This window comes from Vigna radiata, chromosome 2, assembly GCF_000741045.1.
Source record: "Vigna radiata var. radiata cultivar VC1973A chromosome 2, Vradiata_ver6, whole genome shotgun sequence".
NCBI classification, from domain to species: domain Eukaryota; kingdom Viridiplantae; phylum Streptophyta; class Magnoliopsida; order Fabales; family Fabaceae; genus Vigna; species Vigna radiata.
The window spans coordinates 484,499-500,739 of record NC_028352.1 but is presented as its reverse complement, the minus strand read 5'-3'; the positions used below and the strand labels follow the sequence as shown (position 1 = coordinate 500,739).

The following is a 16,241-nucleotide window of genomic DNA, read 5'->3' as shown; positions in this document are numbered from 1 at the left end:
ATATATTTGATTAGTAAATTAAAAATTAATAAAATGTTGTAAGATTAGTCAAAAATTAATAAAATGCATCTATATTCTTATTAATCAAAAGATGTGTTAAAATATATTTAAGATTTGTAAAAAAATAAAAAGTAAATACAAGGTTTATATTAAAGTTTAAAAAAAAAAAATTATCATTATCTAAATTATTCATGGTTGATAAAAGACCTTCCAAAGCTAATGTTCGGAATTCTTTTAACACCATTCAAATGTTCTATTTTAGTATATAAACGAGTATTCTTATTATTGTGACAAATATTTCTCAATTATATAAAAATATCAATTTTAACTAATTTTTTGTTAAACTAGAGACAGCTAGAAAATTATAACAAAAATTAAATAAAGCTGAACATCTTTACAAGAAACGATAGATAGATTTTTGTAAAAAAAATCAATTTTAAAAAATAAATTAATTAGTTTATTAGTTTCTAAATGATGAGAATTACTTGATGTAAGGTTATCTTTTACATCAACTGGCTAGTTACAACGGTTATTATTTATGTAAGTATTGTTAACAGTTGTTATTTAGTATCGAATTTTTTTAGGTATAGTATTAAAATAATGTTAATTTTTAACACGTGGATTATTCAAGTAAATATTAATAATATTTTGCTATTATTAATTTATTATATTAACTTTAGTATAATATATTACACTCATATATTTATTTATCTTTTCTTAATATTAAATAGTTTGTCTATACAAAGAGTCAAGCCTTTAAATTTATTCAGAAAACATTCATACCTTGACGTTTTATAGCAAAATAAATTTATAAATAAACTATTATAAATTATATTACAGAAAGACTATATTTATGTAACTGTGTTGGGTGTAGGAATAAAAATTCACTTAAAATAATTTTTTGATGAAATGTTATTTTTTTTTCTTAAAAGCTATTATTTAAGTGATGGAGAATAGTTGTCAATGATGTTACGATGTTAAAGTCTCTTAATTTAATCAGTTAAATAATTAAGGTTCTTCATGCTCAATGTGAGCATAAGAAAAAAGATTTAGTTGCTAAGATTACTATCTTGGTAGAAAAACATATGAGCTTGACAATTGAAATTCAACTATTACAACAATAAATTGATTACCTCTTTCTCAGTGAACATATCAATTGAAAATCTCTATAGAATTGAAATAAAAATATAATTTTTTTGTTATGAAATTTGACAAAACTCATGAGTAAGTGATATAAATAACTACTTAATATATGATTAGTAAAATTAATAATAGTTTTACATGCTTTCAAAATAAAATGAAATTACAACCAATTTCATAGCATCACATACTATCAAATTAATAAGTTATAGATAAAATATTTTTCACATTTTACTATAAAATTGGAGGGGGCTAAATCTAAGAAAACATGTATGTTCACAAATATATTTAAATAATTTTCAAAGTATATGAAAATAAATTAAAATTTTTAAAAGAAGTATTTCGTTTATTCTATTATAGTTAATATAATTACTAAACTGTAAATATAAGAAAGCGAATATATTAGTCTGATAACTACAGTCATTATTTATCTGAAGCATAATGAGATTGTCAACTTGCTCTGCATCAGATTGAGAAAATAATCCAAATATAGAGTAACCAGTTGAAAATTCTGGTTACTGGCAACGTTAGGAAAGCTTGTTAAACGATCGATGGTCATGTGGCAAGGTTTCTTCTGCATGATTATTCTTCTGAAAAATTCTGGGTAATAGCAATGTCACGAAAGGTTACTAAAAGATGATCTAATAATTCGAACCTAGTACTGTAGCTTAGAGGCCCAATACATGTTGGCCCATTATCTTGAATGAAAGACAGATATCTGCGTGGCATTTTGCTGAGGATGAAGGCAGAGTTAGAGAGAGATACTTCCAGACACAGAGAGAAGGAAGACGGTGGCCGGCAGAGCTCCGGCACGGCGGCGGTTGCCGTCGACGTAGAAGAGAGAAATGAAGATCGTGACAAGGTGAGTATGAAAAACTTCTCCTTTTATTATTTGAATGAACATACGAAAATGCAATGTAAAATTGTTTCTGATAAAGGGAAAAGGGGAGAGGAAGTCTGTTTATATAGATTTCCAGGGGAAGAATAAGAAAACCGAAAACCTAACAACTAACCACTGTTTAACAAACAGTGAAAGACTGTCTTAGCAAGACAGTTAAGAGAATCGAAGGATTCTCAATATGATCAAGTCCCAAAGCTTCTTCTACCATGTTATTACTCGTAAGACCAAGTTAACAAAACCTTATACTTCATATATCTCTTTCTTTCACTTGCTTTCTACCTCTCGCAGTTCAGATTGACGACACAGCCGTTCTTGAATTCCTCAAGAAAGCATCGAACCAGGATGATATTCAAGGTTAAATGCACATCTTTTGTTCATAATCATTTCTTATGATAAAGATTTGTTCTTTTGCCATGTTGGCGCTGGTTTTAACGCTCTGAATCTCAAAAACTTGAAAACGTGAGTAAAATATATAGGACTAGTGGCTTAACCAAGGAATCTTTAAAAAATAACATTTTTTATAAAAACCATAACAAAGAAAACGATATTTGAATATGGGCCTCAAGTGGAGAAAGAAAGTTTTTACTTTATGCACTCTTTCAAATTATAAAAAAAAAATAATAATAATATTTTAACATACGTAAATTTTTTATATTTATTTGATATTATTTTTTTATTTTGTATTTTCCACTTGAAAAAATATAAAAATTTATTCTCTCAATTATTTTATTCTTATATTAAATAAATGTAAGAAAACAAACTTAAAACAGCAGCATTTTAAACAAAAGGGTTACATAGTTAACAAATTAAAAACATATATATTTAATTTGATACATTTTACTTGGATACACACCAATTTGATAGAATTTTTCTTAACCAGTGAGAGGGAAAAAAGGGAAATACATTTGAATAATTATTAGTATTATTAATTATCAACTGGAAGTTACAAGTATTTTTGTTGATGAATGGACGAGAAAAATATGGATTTGAAAAGACAATCCGGACTTGTAGAAGATTGAACCACGACAATTCCACTTCTGCTTCTTGTAAAAGATTGAACCAATGAATGGTTGCCCCTTCCATACTCAGTTTGGCCAATCAATCGGACCTTCACCTTTTCTATAGAGTTTTGCATTTCAAAATATGTCTTTGGCCAATCGGACCTTCACCTTTTCTACAGAGTCTTGCACTTCAAAATATGTCTTTGTCCTTGTAATCCATCCCATATGTCAGTTCCATCAAATGATAATCCTATACTCTATTCCTAAATCTATATCTGAAAATGAAGATTCTCAACCATCTCTCTCACTTGTTCATTGTCAACATCTAATTTTGTCCCGAAAAATAAGTCTTTTTTTATTTTGTTTTATTTTATTTTATTTTTATATTGTTTAGTTCTTTAGTTTACTTTATTATATTATATTATTATTATTATTATTTTAGTTGTTATTTTATGTTTGTTTTACTTTATTATTATTATTTTATTTTATTTTATTATTTTATATTTTACTATATGTACAATATTATTTCGTTTTATATTAGTATTTTAATATTAGTTTAATTTACTGTATTTTATTTAGTCCCTTATTTACAAAAAAAAAAAATCGAAACTTATAAAAAATAACAAAAAAACAAAACAAAAAAAGCGTGAAAAGCGTGATAAGCTGTTGCATTTGTCCGCTCTTCTCTGTCTCAAATACTATCAACTTTTCTAAATCAAATCTTTTTCTATCAAGTTGTGTCACCAAATTTTGGGTGAAAATCTTTAGCTCAGTGGTTTCAAGCCTAAATTATTTTAGCTGATTGCCTTAAGAAGAAAAAGGAATGGACAAGCAGCAGAGGTGGCTGGAGCAGGAAGCAAAGGAGTGTCAGGCTTTAGCCTCCTCACGCAAGGTGTAGGAACCAGAAAAGAAAATTCAATTTGGAGAAGAGATAAAGAGACCCGTCGAAAAGAAGAGCAGAAAGGGTAGCACGGGAAAGGCATATGCAAAAAGGAAAAATTTGAAAATTCATTCAAAAAAGAGAAAAAGTAAGAAGTCCGGACTGGGACACCTACAATATCTGACCATCGCAGCGTAAACAGATTTTTTTTCCTCACCTCCAATATCTCATGAGGGCCTGAAGCAATTGATTAAAAAAAAAACACCCTCTCCTTCATCTTCAAAAAAAGATATACTTAACAGAAACCGTTCACTCCACTGATCTAGAGAACAAAAATCCATCTTCCAACTATCAAAACCTCAAAAAGCCATTTTTATACAAAAACAAAAAGAACATCCAATAATCATCTCTCACAATTACACTCTCTTCATTATCCTCACCAAAGATCATTCAACCCTGGAACCATAGTCATATCTCACCTACAAGAACAAAAGGAAAGTCAGCCAAAGAAGGAGAAGAACAAAAGAAAGCCAGCCACACATAGAAGAGAAAGTATTGCACACAAGGTTGACAATAGCAAAGGGATCTCCAAGAGGTAAGCAATGCCTTGCACTCCATGTTTCACTGAGTTGTTTGCCTGCCCTTGAACATCCTTTTGTTACGATGCTACTACTATGCTGCTATGTTTGCATATGATTGCTGATGAATACATTCCTACTATGTGATGGATATTTGTATATGATATTGTGGCATGAGTCTTTCCCATTCTCCATCACTATCTAATCTATAATCATATTCCATCTTAAACTTGAAGCCAATACGTGTTCAATCACAATCATCTTCGCCTTCTATAATAATCTCCATTAATCTCCATTGTTACCGAACACCACCATCAACCCATATCCATGCTTTGATTCCTCCGCTTCCTTTCCATGTTTCTACCACTAAATATCCTCATTTTCACCACTCTTGTCACACCATGTTCATAGCTCCTGCATTTAAAAAAAGAAAAGGCCAAGTCAACCCAATAATACTTCAACATTCCCAAGTTCTATGACTTCAATACCAAGTGCCAAATTTGTTACAATTCGGACCAATGATAGAAAGTTCCAATTCATTAAAAGTTACTCTCATTATGTATTGAGATTCCAAAGTTCCGTTTAATTAGAAAGCTACTCCCACTGACGTTCGAATTGTTAAAGAACAAGTTTTGCAATCTTAAGGGCATCCTTAAAAATACAATATGAGTAGTACGGATAGAACGACCTTTACATTAAAGATAAAAAAGTTCCTAGCCACATGGAAACAACCCAGGTCCCCTTTTCTAATTTTCCATCATCAATTAATAATAATTAAAAAATGGGCCCAACAAAGGCTAACCTTATCATCAAATATTTTCCATGTCGATATAGTTTCCATTCGATTTAAATTAAGTGTTAGTAGGAGCAATTTCCTCAACAGGAGCGGAGGCATTCTGATCAGGTTGGGGGGAGATGTCTTTTCAGGCTTGGGAAGGGCAAGAACAACTAATTCCCCGTCCACCACATCCTTCATAACGTCGAAGTCATTGAAATCGGAGGGAATTTGAACATTGAGATAATACCTTGTTCAAACCCCCTAAAACGTTTGTTACAAATCTCATTCCCCAAGGCTTTATTCTCGGCAATCAATTTCTCTTGAGCGGCAGCTAGAGCATCCCTCTCTCAGGTCAAATCTGTTATTTTCGAAGCATTATTCTGCAAATCCAACTTCAGGCCCTTCTTCATTTCCTCATTGGCCTGTTGAAGCTGTCGATCGACACTTCGCACTTTGGCTAAGGTTGCAGAATACTTCTGCCACTCTTCCTCAGCAGCCTTTTGAAGCTCTTCTATGCGCAGGTTTAACTCTTCGTTAGATTTTTGAGCTTTCTCTAAATCCAGCCGAGCCAATTCCAACTCCTCGACAATAATGGAATTAGTAGAACCAGCTGCATAGGCTAAATATAAGTTAGCTCGAACGTTTAGCTCGTAGGCCATATTCACTACTTCACCAGTGGTCATCCCGTGAAAAAGTTTTTTCTCTGCTGAATTAAGGCGGTATTCCAGGCGATCCGCCAAGTTCACATTGTGGTCGAACGGCCCTACCAACAAAGGGCCTTCGTGAGTTCTTCCCTTCTTTTTGCCCGAAGATACTGACTTACCTTTTGTAGCTTTCCTTTTTTCCCATTATTGAAGAGAAACATCATCAGGAGAAGCGACAACTGGGGGAGTAGTGGAAGGAGATGAATACAGAACTATCTTGAAAGCGGGATTCACATAAACCTTAGTTGGTTCAACCCAAGGAAGATTGGAAGATGATTGTGCAAAAGAAGTTCCCACCCCATATTTCTTTAATTTTGCTTGCTTGCGAGACATCATCAAGAAGAATTTGTTTTTCTCCATCTTCTCGAAGATATCTAAAAAGTAGAAGATACTCAAGTAAATTACAAATGGATATCATACCAAACAATCACGAAAGCTTACCGAATACTCACTCTAGAGCACAGAGACTTGGAACCTATAAGCCCGATGAGGACGCGCGACGAGGTCTTTCAGGGTAACTGATCTAACTGGCTGATGGTATCCAGTTCTTCGGGAGTAAGAATAGATTTCGGACGGGAAACTACTTTCTTTGGTTGTTCGGTCCAATAAAATGGAAACTTTGGCCGACCGTCGTTCAGGTAGAAGTTGGGTCGGTTTTCCTTGATTGCTATTTTGCAAAATCTGGTCTTGAACTCTTTATAAGAGGAATTGAACAGAGTAAACAGTAACTGTTTACCCTTCACGAGGGATAGAGAAATCCAAGATTTATTCGACTGAGGGATAGCACGAAAAAAGTACAGAAAGGAGGACGAGCTCAGTGGCAAAGCTACTACGTCAAATGTCTGCATATATCCCAACCATTCGGATGCAGTTGGGTCGGAGCAACGTTCAGATCGCGCAACACACTTATTTGAAACTCGGTGAATGGTAGTCGAACGCCAAAATCCCGAAACAGCGTGGTATAAATATAAAAGAAGTTAGTATTGTGTCCCTCCATGACAAGCACGCTTATTGGACCGACAAATCGTCAGACGAATATCATGGGCTTTAGCAGAAGACACGATATCGACCCTACTGGCTAAATACTCAAGCGAAACACCAATAACGTAATAGGGTGCATACAAGCCTACCTCGTGTGGAGCCCAGTCATACCCAGTGACGGGAGGCGACGGGGCGGCGTTCGTCCACTCTTGGCAGTGTCGAACTCAAGAACAATGTTTGCCCCTTCAGTTTCCCGGCCACTAGTTTCAGCATAACCTAGGATTGAGGATCCTGCAGAGGTGCTGTGATGATGTGTCTTGTCAGCATACCCCTGACCCTCGTCGGCGACCTCATCGGAAGAGAAAGATGAAGACATAGTTACCTGAAAAAAGATTTCTGAATAATTGAAAGATGAAGCAAAAGGAGCCATTAATTTCTACATAATCAAGTATGAGAGAAATTAATCATGGCCGTGTCATTTTCGAATATTCCCACAATACCCTAAGCCCCCCAAGCCCGAGAGGCCTAATGGACACGAAGGGTTTGAAATGAACAGTTGTGGAAAAGGAAGGCACGTGTAGTAGCGGGATTCGTGCTCTGCAAATACGAAGGGTCTCGCATCCCTAGCCGTCTAATTTTGTCTCAATGAATGGCCACGATTTGTTCTCAGAAACATGTTTTTACATGATATAAATGAATCTTTCTTCCCCATAACCAGTTGGCTCCTTTTGCTTCTTCATCTTTCAGTTATTCAGAAATCTTTATTTAGTTGTCTTCGTCTTTCTCTTTCGACGAGGTTGCCGGCAAGGGTCAGGGGTATGCTGACGAGACACATCATCACAGCACCTCTGCAGGATCCTCAATCCTAGGTTCTGCGGAAACCAGTGGCCGGGAAATTGAAGGGGCATACATTGTTCTTGAGTTCGACACTGCCGGAGAGTGGACGGACGCCGCCCCGCCGCCTCCTGTCACTGGTAGGACTGGGCTCAGAACGAGGTAGGCTTGTATGCACCCTATTACGTTACTGGTGCTTCGCTTGGGTATTTAACCAGTAAGGTCGATATCGTGTCTTATGCTAAAGATGCCCATGATATTCATCTGACGGTTTGTCGGTCCAATGAGTGTGCCTGTCATGGACGTGAGGGACTGACTTCTTTTATATTTATACCACACTGTTTTTGGATTTGGGTGTTCGACTACCATTCATCGAGTTTCAAATGAGTGTGTTGCGCGATTTGAACGTTGCTCCGACCCAACTGCATCCAAATGGTTGGGGATATATGCAAACATTTGTCGTAGTTTCCACCGCCCTAGCTTTGCCACTAAGGTCGTTCGCCTTTCTGTACTTTTTTCGTGCTATCCCTCAGTCGAATAAATCTTAGAATAAATCTTAGATTTCTCTATCCCCCGTGAAGGGTAAACAATTGTTTACTCTGTTCAATTCCTCTTATAAAGAGTTCAAGACTAGATTTTGCAAAATAGCAATCAAGGAAAACCGATCCAGCTTCTACATGAACGATGGTCGACCAAAGTTTCCATTTTATTGGACCGAACATCCAAAGAAAGTAATTTCCCGTCCGAAATTTATTCTTACTCCCGAAGTGGATAGCATCAACCAGTTAGATCAGTTACCCCGAAAGACCTCGTCACGCGTCCTCATCGGGCTTATGGGTTCCAAGTCTCTATGCTCTAGAGTATTCGGTAAGCTTTCGTGATTGTTTTTTATGATTGTCATTTGTAATACTTTTCAGATAAGATGAAGAAAAAGCTTTCTTGCTGATGATGTCTCGCAAGCTAGCAAAATTAAAGAAATTTGGGGTGGGAACTTCTTCTGCACCTGCACAATCGTCTTCCAATCTTCCTCGAGTTGAACCAACTAAGGTTTATGTGAATCCCGTCTTCCAAGCTTCTCTTGATGATGTTTCTCTTCAACAAGGGGAAAAAAAAGAAAAGCTACAAAAGATAAGAAGAGAAGAACTCTCACGAAGGCCCTCTGTTGGTTGTTTGACCACAGTGTGCACTTGGCGGATCGCCTGGAATACCGCCTTAATCCAGAAGAGAAAAAACTTTTTCACGGGATGACCGCAGTGAATATACGAGCTAAACGTCCGAGCTAACTTATGTTTAGCCTATGTAGCTGGTTCTACTAATTCCATTATTGCCGAGGAGTTGGAATTGGCTCGGCTGGATTTAGAGAAGGCTAAAAAATCCAACGAAGAGTTAAACCTACGCATAGAAGAGCTTCAAAAGGCTGCTGAGGAAGAGTGGCAGGCAGAATTATTCTGCAACCTTAGCCAAAGAGCGGAGTGTCGGTCGACAGCTTCAACATGTCGGTCGACAGCTTCAACAACCAAAATGAGGAAATGAAGAAAGCTAATGAGGGCCTGAAGTTGGATATGCAGAATAATGCTTCGAAAATAACAGATTTGACCTGAGAAAGGGATGCTCTAGTTGCCACTCAGGAGAAAATGATTGTCGAGAACAAAGCCTTGGGGAATGAGATCTGCAATGAACATCTCAGGGGGTTTGAACAAGGTATATCTCAATGCCATTACTTCTTCCAAATTCTCTCCGATTTCAATTAGTTGTTCTTGCCCTTCCCGAGCCTGAAGAGACATCTCCCCCCAACCCGATCAGAATGTCATCGCTCCTGTTGAGGAAACTGCTCCTAGTGACACTTAGCTTTTGATGTTTGGTTGTAACTTTCTTTTGTCTTGTTTTCTATATTGTACTTGGGACTCTATTTTTTACTGTTTTGTTTCGTTTGTAAAAGCATCTGTGATGAATTTTGGCTTCGTTTCCCTTTTGCTTCAACTATCTTGTGCGATCTGTAAGCTTTAAGTTTCTATCTTCGTGCAATTAGATAACCGCCCCGGGATTGCTAGTGATTTGCTCACTAGAAGACTTAAGTGATCGGGATCGCTAGTCAAGCTCCAAGCCCATCACTAGGGAATGAGTGCTAGGGTGTTGGAAACCCATAATAGCAATCACCTCCAGCTCACCTTAATTGTAACCTATTTATTAGAGTTGGTTGTAAATGTCTCAATAAGGTCTACCTTTGGTTGTAGTGCTCATAGAAGTCAATTTTTCAAAGTTCAGTGAAACAAAATTTATACTAAGTTCATTGTTAAACCACCTACATTACCATAGGAGAGTCTCCTAAATTGTGATACCACTATTCTGCCTTAATACCATTTATCAGAATTTGTTGTGAAGAAGCTAACCAAAAAGGTTGAGTGAAACATCATCCTGTGCAACCAACGAGCTATAATCTCTTAGGAGGATGACATCGTGCGTTCAACTAAAGATAAATGCTAAGTAGTTCTTCTAAAACTTGGAAAATCCTCAGCACACAAATCAATTTAGTGTGATTGAGTTAAGCTTTTAAGTTCACATTCAAAGAATAGATCACACAGATTTCTCAAGCCAGAAATATCAATATCACAAGTTATGATGATGCATGTAAGTCAGAATATATAATTATTGGTACAGCTAAGGTCATCTTTAATGAAAAAACTAATTTTGGGTTCTCTCCATTTCTCCATTTTTGTGGACCCTTTACTGACAACTCAGACTTAAGAAATTAAATAATTTTTTATTTTAACTTTAAAACTTTAACATGGGTTCTTATGTTTATCTTTTTTCTTTTCCTGGTTTTTGACTCTCACATGATGCAACACTCCTTTCACGATTCTTATGTTTATCCTTTTTCTTTTCCTGGTTTTTAACTCTCACATAATGCAACACTCCTATGGGTTCCACAAAGCATTGAAGAACTTATAAAGGAAGCAGGGAAACATTTGGAAACTAGGAACAATTCCTACATTTTGTCAGAAGAAAGGTGGAAAAGTTCTTTACGTAGACATGATTAACAACGATGAGAAGTTATTTGTAGTAAGTGAAGCACAAAATGAGGTGAGATGATCTGCTCATCAAATTCCAAGTGTGCAGGTATAACATTTAATGGTAAATCTTGTGTCCTGTGTAAATAATTTCGGTTCAGCATGATTGTAATATCACGTTACTATGATAGGACATGAATCTCGTACCTTCCAACATTGATCTTTTTTTAAGGTTCATGAAATCGGAATCCATGCTTAATGGACAACAGTGATTGCCACGTCCATTTAGACGTCGGAGAGGTCACCAAGAAGCTGAAAGCTTGATGGATTCAGAGACACGATGAACAAAGTGTTGTAAGAATTGCTGACAAAATCGAAAAGGAGAGAAGGAGAAAGATTTTAAGAGAGAAAGTAGAGATTGAAGATTTGTTTATGTAAGAAATGAGATACTATATTTATAGGAAATGCAAAGGACCGTTGCAACAAAAAGAAATTGGCCGTTAGCATCAGAACGTTGGCCAAAAGCAAAAAGCAGCACTTGAACGTTGCAATTGGAACGTTGCACAATGTTCTTTTATTCTTTTGCAATATTATAATAATATTTTATAACAATATAATGTTACAAAGCTAACTTTTACATAAACTGACTAGTTACAACAGTTATTATTTATGTAAGTATTGTTAACAGTTGTTAATTAGTATCGAATTTTTTTAGGTATAGTTCCTGTAGTATTAAAATAATGTTAATTTTTAACACGTGGATTATTCAAGTAAATATTAATAATATTTTGCTATTATTAATTTATTATATCAACTTTAGTATAATATATTACATTCATATATTTATCTATCTTTTCTTAATATTAAATAGTTTGTCTATACAAAGAGTCAAGCCTTTAAATTTATTCAGAAAACATTCATACCTTGACGTTTTATAGCAAAATAAATTTATAAATAAACTATTATAAATTATATTACACAAAGACTATATTTATGTAACTATGTTGGGCGTAGGAAAATTCACTTAAAATAATTTTTTGATGAAATGTTATTTTTTTTCTTCATTCAGTGAAGCTATTGTTTAAGTGATTGAGAATAGCTCTCAGTATTATGATGTTAAAGTCAGTTCAGATTTAATCAGTTAAATAATTGATATGGTAATAAATGCGTTTTATAAAAATTTTAACAATTATATTTTTGACATGTATTTATTATTTTTTTTATGGATTTTTATTATAATTGATCTAAACGTTATTAAGTTTTGTTTAATTTTAATTATTGACTTTTTTTAGATTAACTAATTCTGGTCGTGATCCATATCTCAAGTTCTTCATGCTCAATGTGAACTTAAGAAAAATGATTTAGTTGCTAAGATTACTATCTTGGTAGAACTTGACAATTGAAACTCAACTATTACAACAATAAGTTGATTACCTCTTTCTCACTCAACATATCAATTGAAGATCTCTAGAAAACTGAAATAAAAATATAATTTTTTTATTATGAAATTTGACAAAAATCAGGAGTAAGTGTTATAAATAACTACTTAATATATGATTATTAAAATTAATAATAGTTTTACATGCTTTCAAAATAAAATGAAATTACAACCAATTCATACCATCACATACTATCAAATTAATAAGTTATAGAAGTAATAATATTTTTCACATATTACTCTAAAATTGGAGGGGACTAAATATAAGAAAACATGTATGTTCATAAATATATTTAAATAATTTTCAAAGTATATGAAAATAAATTAAAATTTTTAAAAGAAGTATTTCGTTTATTCTATTATACTTAATATAATTACTAAACTATAAATATAAGAAAGCAAATATATTAGTCTAATAATCAAATATATTAGTCTAATAATCAATTTCAAATAAATAATACCCGCCTATTTATACCATTTATATATTATTAAATGTATAACATATTCTTACTCTAATAATAATTTTCAAATAAATAATACCCGCCAATTTATACCATTTATATACTATTAAATATATAACATATTCTTTACAATAGATTGGCCGTAACTTATGATGTATTGGTACTTTATAATATTTTAATGATATTTATTAATAGAATATTTAATATATAAAACAGTATTACTTTTATAATAATAATTTATAATTTTTTAAATTTGACAACTTTAATATATGTGATTTTAATTTGGATTCAAATAATAAGAATTATTTATTTCTCATGTTTTTAAATGTTCATATATTATTTTTAAAATAAACGTATCAACGTATTATATATGTATGTATCATATTCAATATATATACACAAGTTATACTTAGATAATAAAAATCCCGTCTCTTATTAATTTTTTTTAAATAATTTTAGTTTCTTTACTTTTTTATATTCTCAATAATCATCTAATTACTCAAAACAATAAAACTTTATAATAAGAAGTAGAGAGAAATTACGTTAATTTGTAATGCTTTCCTTAAATATTTAATTTTTAGTATTTTAATAATTTTAGCTTCTATTCCATTTATATTTATATTCTCAATATTTTTTTAGTCATTGAAACCAAATTGAATCTTATAAAATATTAAAATAAAGCCTACTAAAATTTATCATAACAATAATGTACTCTATATGTAACAAAAATGTAATTAAATTCTGACCAACAAAAAAGATGCAATAACAACACCGAGTATTTAAACTTTTGCTATACATTTCAAAGTTATCTAGCTTTCAGAAAACCAAATAAGTAGAGTCATATTATTTATATGAAGCATAATGAGATTGTCAACCTACATAACTCTTAATTTGTAAAACAGATTAGTCATTTTATTAAATTAATATTATTATTTTTTGTTTTTTATACATTGATTTTATTTTTATTAAAATAAATTATTTTATTATCTCATCGTCACATTTTACATTTTTATAAAAAAGTATTTGATTGGTCAATTTTCATATATATTTTTTTTACTTTAAACAGTAACTTACTTTATTCTGACATAATTTACAATAATTAAAAGGATCCCGTTTTTTTAACATAACTTTTTTAACACATTTTTTACACACGTGTTAAACTGGCATTGGTTGTTGTTTTTTTTTTTTTAAAAAAAAAAAATTGTGAATGAAAATGAGTAGCGTTTGGAAAATTTGGCATTCCAAATATACCCTTTCCCTGTTAAACTCTGTTTTGTCTCTCATTTCGTTCTCTCTCTCATTTCGTCCTCTCTCTCATTTCGTTGTTCTCTGTGTTGTGGTTACCCCTTGTGTGACATTTGATTTTTGGTTCTCCGTTGTCGGCGTTTGGTGGAAATGGAAAGTCCCGAACACCAGCTTCGTTGTAGAAAGGTAAATGCGTTGTTGGGTTTTGGGTTTTTTGTTAGGGTAGTTGGGTTTTTGTGTTGTTCGACTTTTGAGTTTTTGGTTTGCGTTGTTAGGTTTTGGGTTTTTGATTTGTGGTCTTCTGTTGTGGATGTTGTGGTGAGGGTTTAGTGTTTATTTGTTTTGGGTTTTTGATTTGTGTTCGTCGTTGTTGATGTTGTGTTAATGGTAGTGTGTTTGTGTGTTTTGTGTAATTGTTTTGGGGTGTTGTGTTGTTTGTTTTATGTTTCTTTGTGGGTTTTTCGACCCCATTTAGTTTTGTTTGTAATATGGTTCTGCGTTTACATTTGATTTGTTTTGGTTGAGCAGTTGACGGTGCGCCACTATTTTTCAACCATGTATGTGTGCACGTTGAACGAACACTTGACAGATGATCAACAGTCACTTATTTCGAAGACTCCTTTTGGTTGGTTTTTAGAATTGAGTGGTAAAGTCACAATGAATAGTCAAATTTTGCGGGAGTTAACGTTTAAATGGGTGGATTCGAGTTTCGGTTTTGTAATTGGAGATAAAGTTGTGAACATGAACGAAAACGAATTTTGTTATGGATTAGGGTTGAGTTCAGAGGGTGATGGTATAAACTTAAGACATACAATGGGTAATAGTAATTGTTTTAAATACTTGGGTAAGGGAATCAAAGATTTGAATTTCAAAGATTTGGGTAATAGTAATTGTTTTAAACTCCTATCATGTTTAAAATTGTTGACAACCTCTGTCGTTTGAGTAATTACTGTTGGGGTAGTTTAATTTATCGTTATTTGGTGAAAAGTTTGAGCAAAGCTTCCGATTCAGTGAAGAAAGGCAAAGCTATAAGCGATGTTACTGTCAACGGTTGTGTTTACATGTTGCAGGTAATTGTTACTTATTGATTTGATAACTGAATGGTGAATTGAATATTTTAAATTTGTTTATGAATAATTTGTAACATTTACTTGTTGTTTAGGTATGGTTTTGTGAGCATTTTGTACCTGCAGAAGGTCAAGTTAAGAAGTCACCNAGGATCTTGCATTGGATGGATANAAATGTGGGAGGCAGCATTGTCAAACAGGTTTTCGAGATGGGNGTGGTATGTGATGTGTTCAATGAGTTGTGAATTATTTGATATATTAAAAATAGTTACCTAACATGTTATATGTTGTTTAATTTCAGTTCCATGTTGTTGATGATGTGGTTGGTTGTGCATCCAAGTCTAAGACATATGTGAAGGAAAAACAATCACATCCAAAAAGGAATGATGACCAAGTACCGAAAAATAAAATACTTAAAAGAGAACGCAGACAAAGTATGTTACGTAGTGCTGAGGAGCAAGAATGTTTGATTGAAGAACTTAAAATGAAGGTGGATGTGTTGGAGGCAGAGGTGGCTGAAGAGAAGGCGAGAAGAACAAATACAACGGGAACTAACGACCACGTTGATCATAGTAACAATGCATTTTTTTTCCCTGCTGTAATGTCTAACAACCAACCGGCAGGATTTTCGAAGACCGATCATGGTGGAATGTCGCCGAACACAGCGAATGGGAACATGAACACCGAACCACAAATGAAGACCTATATGAGGATGGGAAGAAGAATGCGTCACAAGAGCCAAGCCCTGAGGACACCTTACACCGAAAATATAGGATGTAGAAAAAAGAAGTAGTGATTAATGTATGGTATTTTGAATACCACCAGAACTTCATGTTGTAGTTAACCTTATTTCTTGCAGTATGAAGTTGATCTATGTTTGGTTCCATGTATTTGTGTTATTGAAATTAAGTGGTTTATATTTTGATTTGGTGTACAGATGGAAATGTTTTGAGTTTATTTTGTTGCTTCCAAGTATAAAGTAATGTTTTTGATATAATGATATGGTGAAGACGTTTGTGGTCATTTGTCTGTTGTAAACGACTAGTTGAGTTGAAGTTTAATTTTGAACAACCTGTTACACATAAGGAAGCATGAATNAGATCATAAGGACACCAGTACTGAATTTCTGCCAAATATTTGTGTGAAAAACTGCATTGTAATCGATTACAATGCAGTGTAAACGATTACGCGAGCCTGCAGAGGTTTCTGCACATCCTGATCATCT

The 16,241-nt window shown here is 33.4% G+C and overlaps 1 protein-coding gene across 4 annotated transcripts; it reads left to right on the top strand.

Annotated features, from left to right (window-relative positions):
- Positions 1 to 1,837: 1,837 nt before the first annotated feature.
- Positions 1,838 to 3,966, top strand: LOC111240899. Of its 4 annotated transcripts, XM_022776911.1 has the most exons (3): positions 1,838 to 2,002; positions 2,335 to 2,395; positions 3,858 to 3,960. In XM_022776911.1, exons 1-3 carry the CDS (start codon positions 1,844 to 1,846, stop codon positions 3,938 to 3,940), a joined length of 303 nt encoding a protein of 100 aa, XP_022632632.1. In that variant the 5' UTR covers positions 1,838 to 1,843; the 3' UTR covers positions 3,941 to 3,960. The 4 variants fall into 4 exon arrangements, 1 of the variants encoding a protein (XP_022632632.1); XR_002666536.1 differs by lacking the exon at positions 2,335 to 2,395 and having other exon boundaries at positions 3,858 to 3,966; XR_002666535.1 differs by lacking the exons at positions 2,335 to 2,395; positions 3,858 to 3,960 and adding an exon at positions 3,778 to 3,839.
- Positions 3,967 to 16,241: the final 12,275 nt, after the last annotated feature.

Coding starts and splice junctions, on each gene's coding strand:
- LOC111240899 (XM_022776911.1), top strand. CDS start 1,844: ATGAAAGACAGATATCTGCGTGGCATTTTGCTGAGGATGAAGGCAGAG. Junction 2,003..2,334: donor GAAATGAAGATCGTGACAAG/GTGAGTATGAAA, acceptor CTCGCAGTTCAG/ATTGACGACACAGCCGTTCT. Junction 2,396..3,857: donor GAACCAGGATGATATTCAAG/GTTAAATGCACA, acceptor TGCCTTAAGAAG/AAAAAGGAATGGACAAGCAG.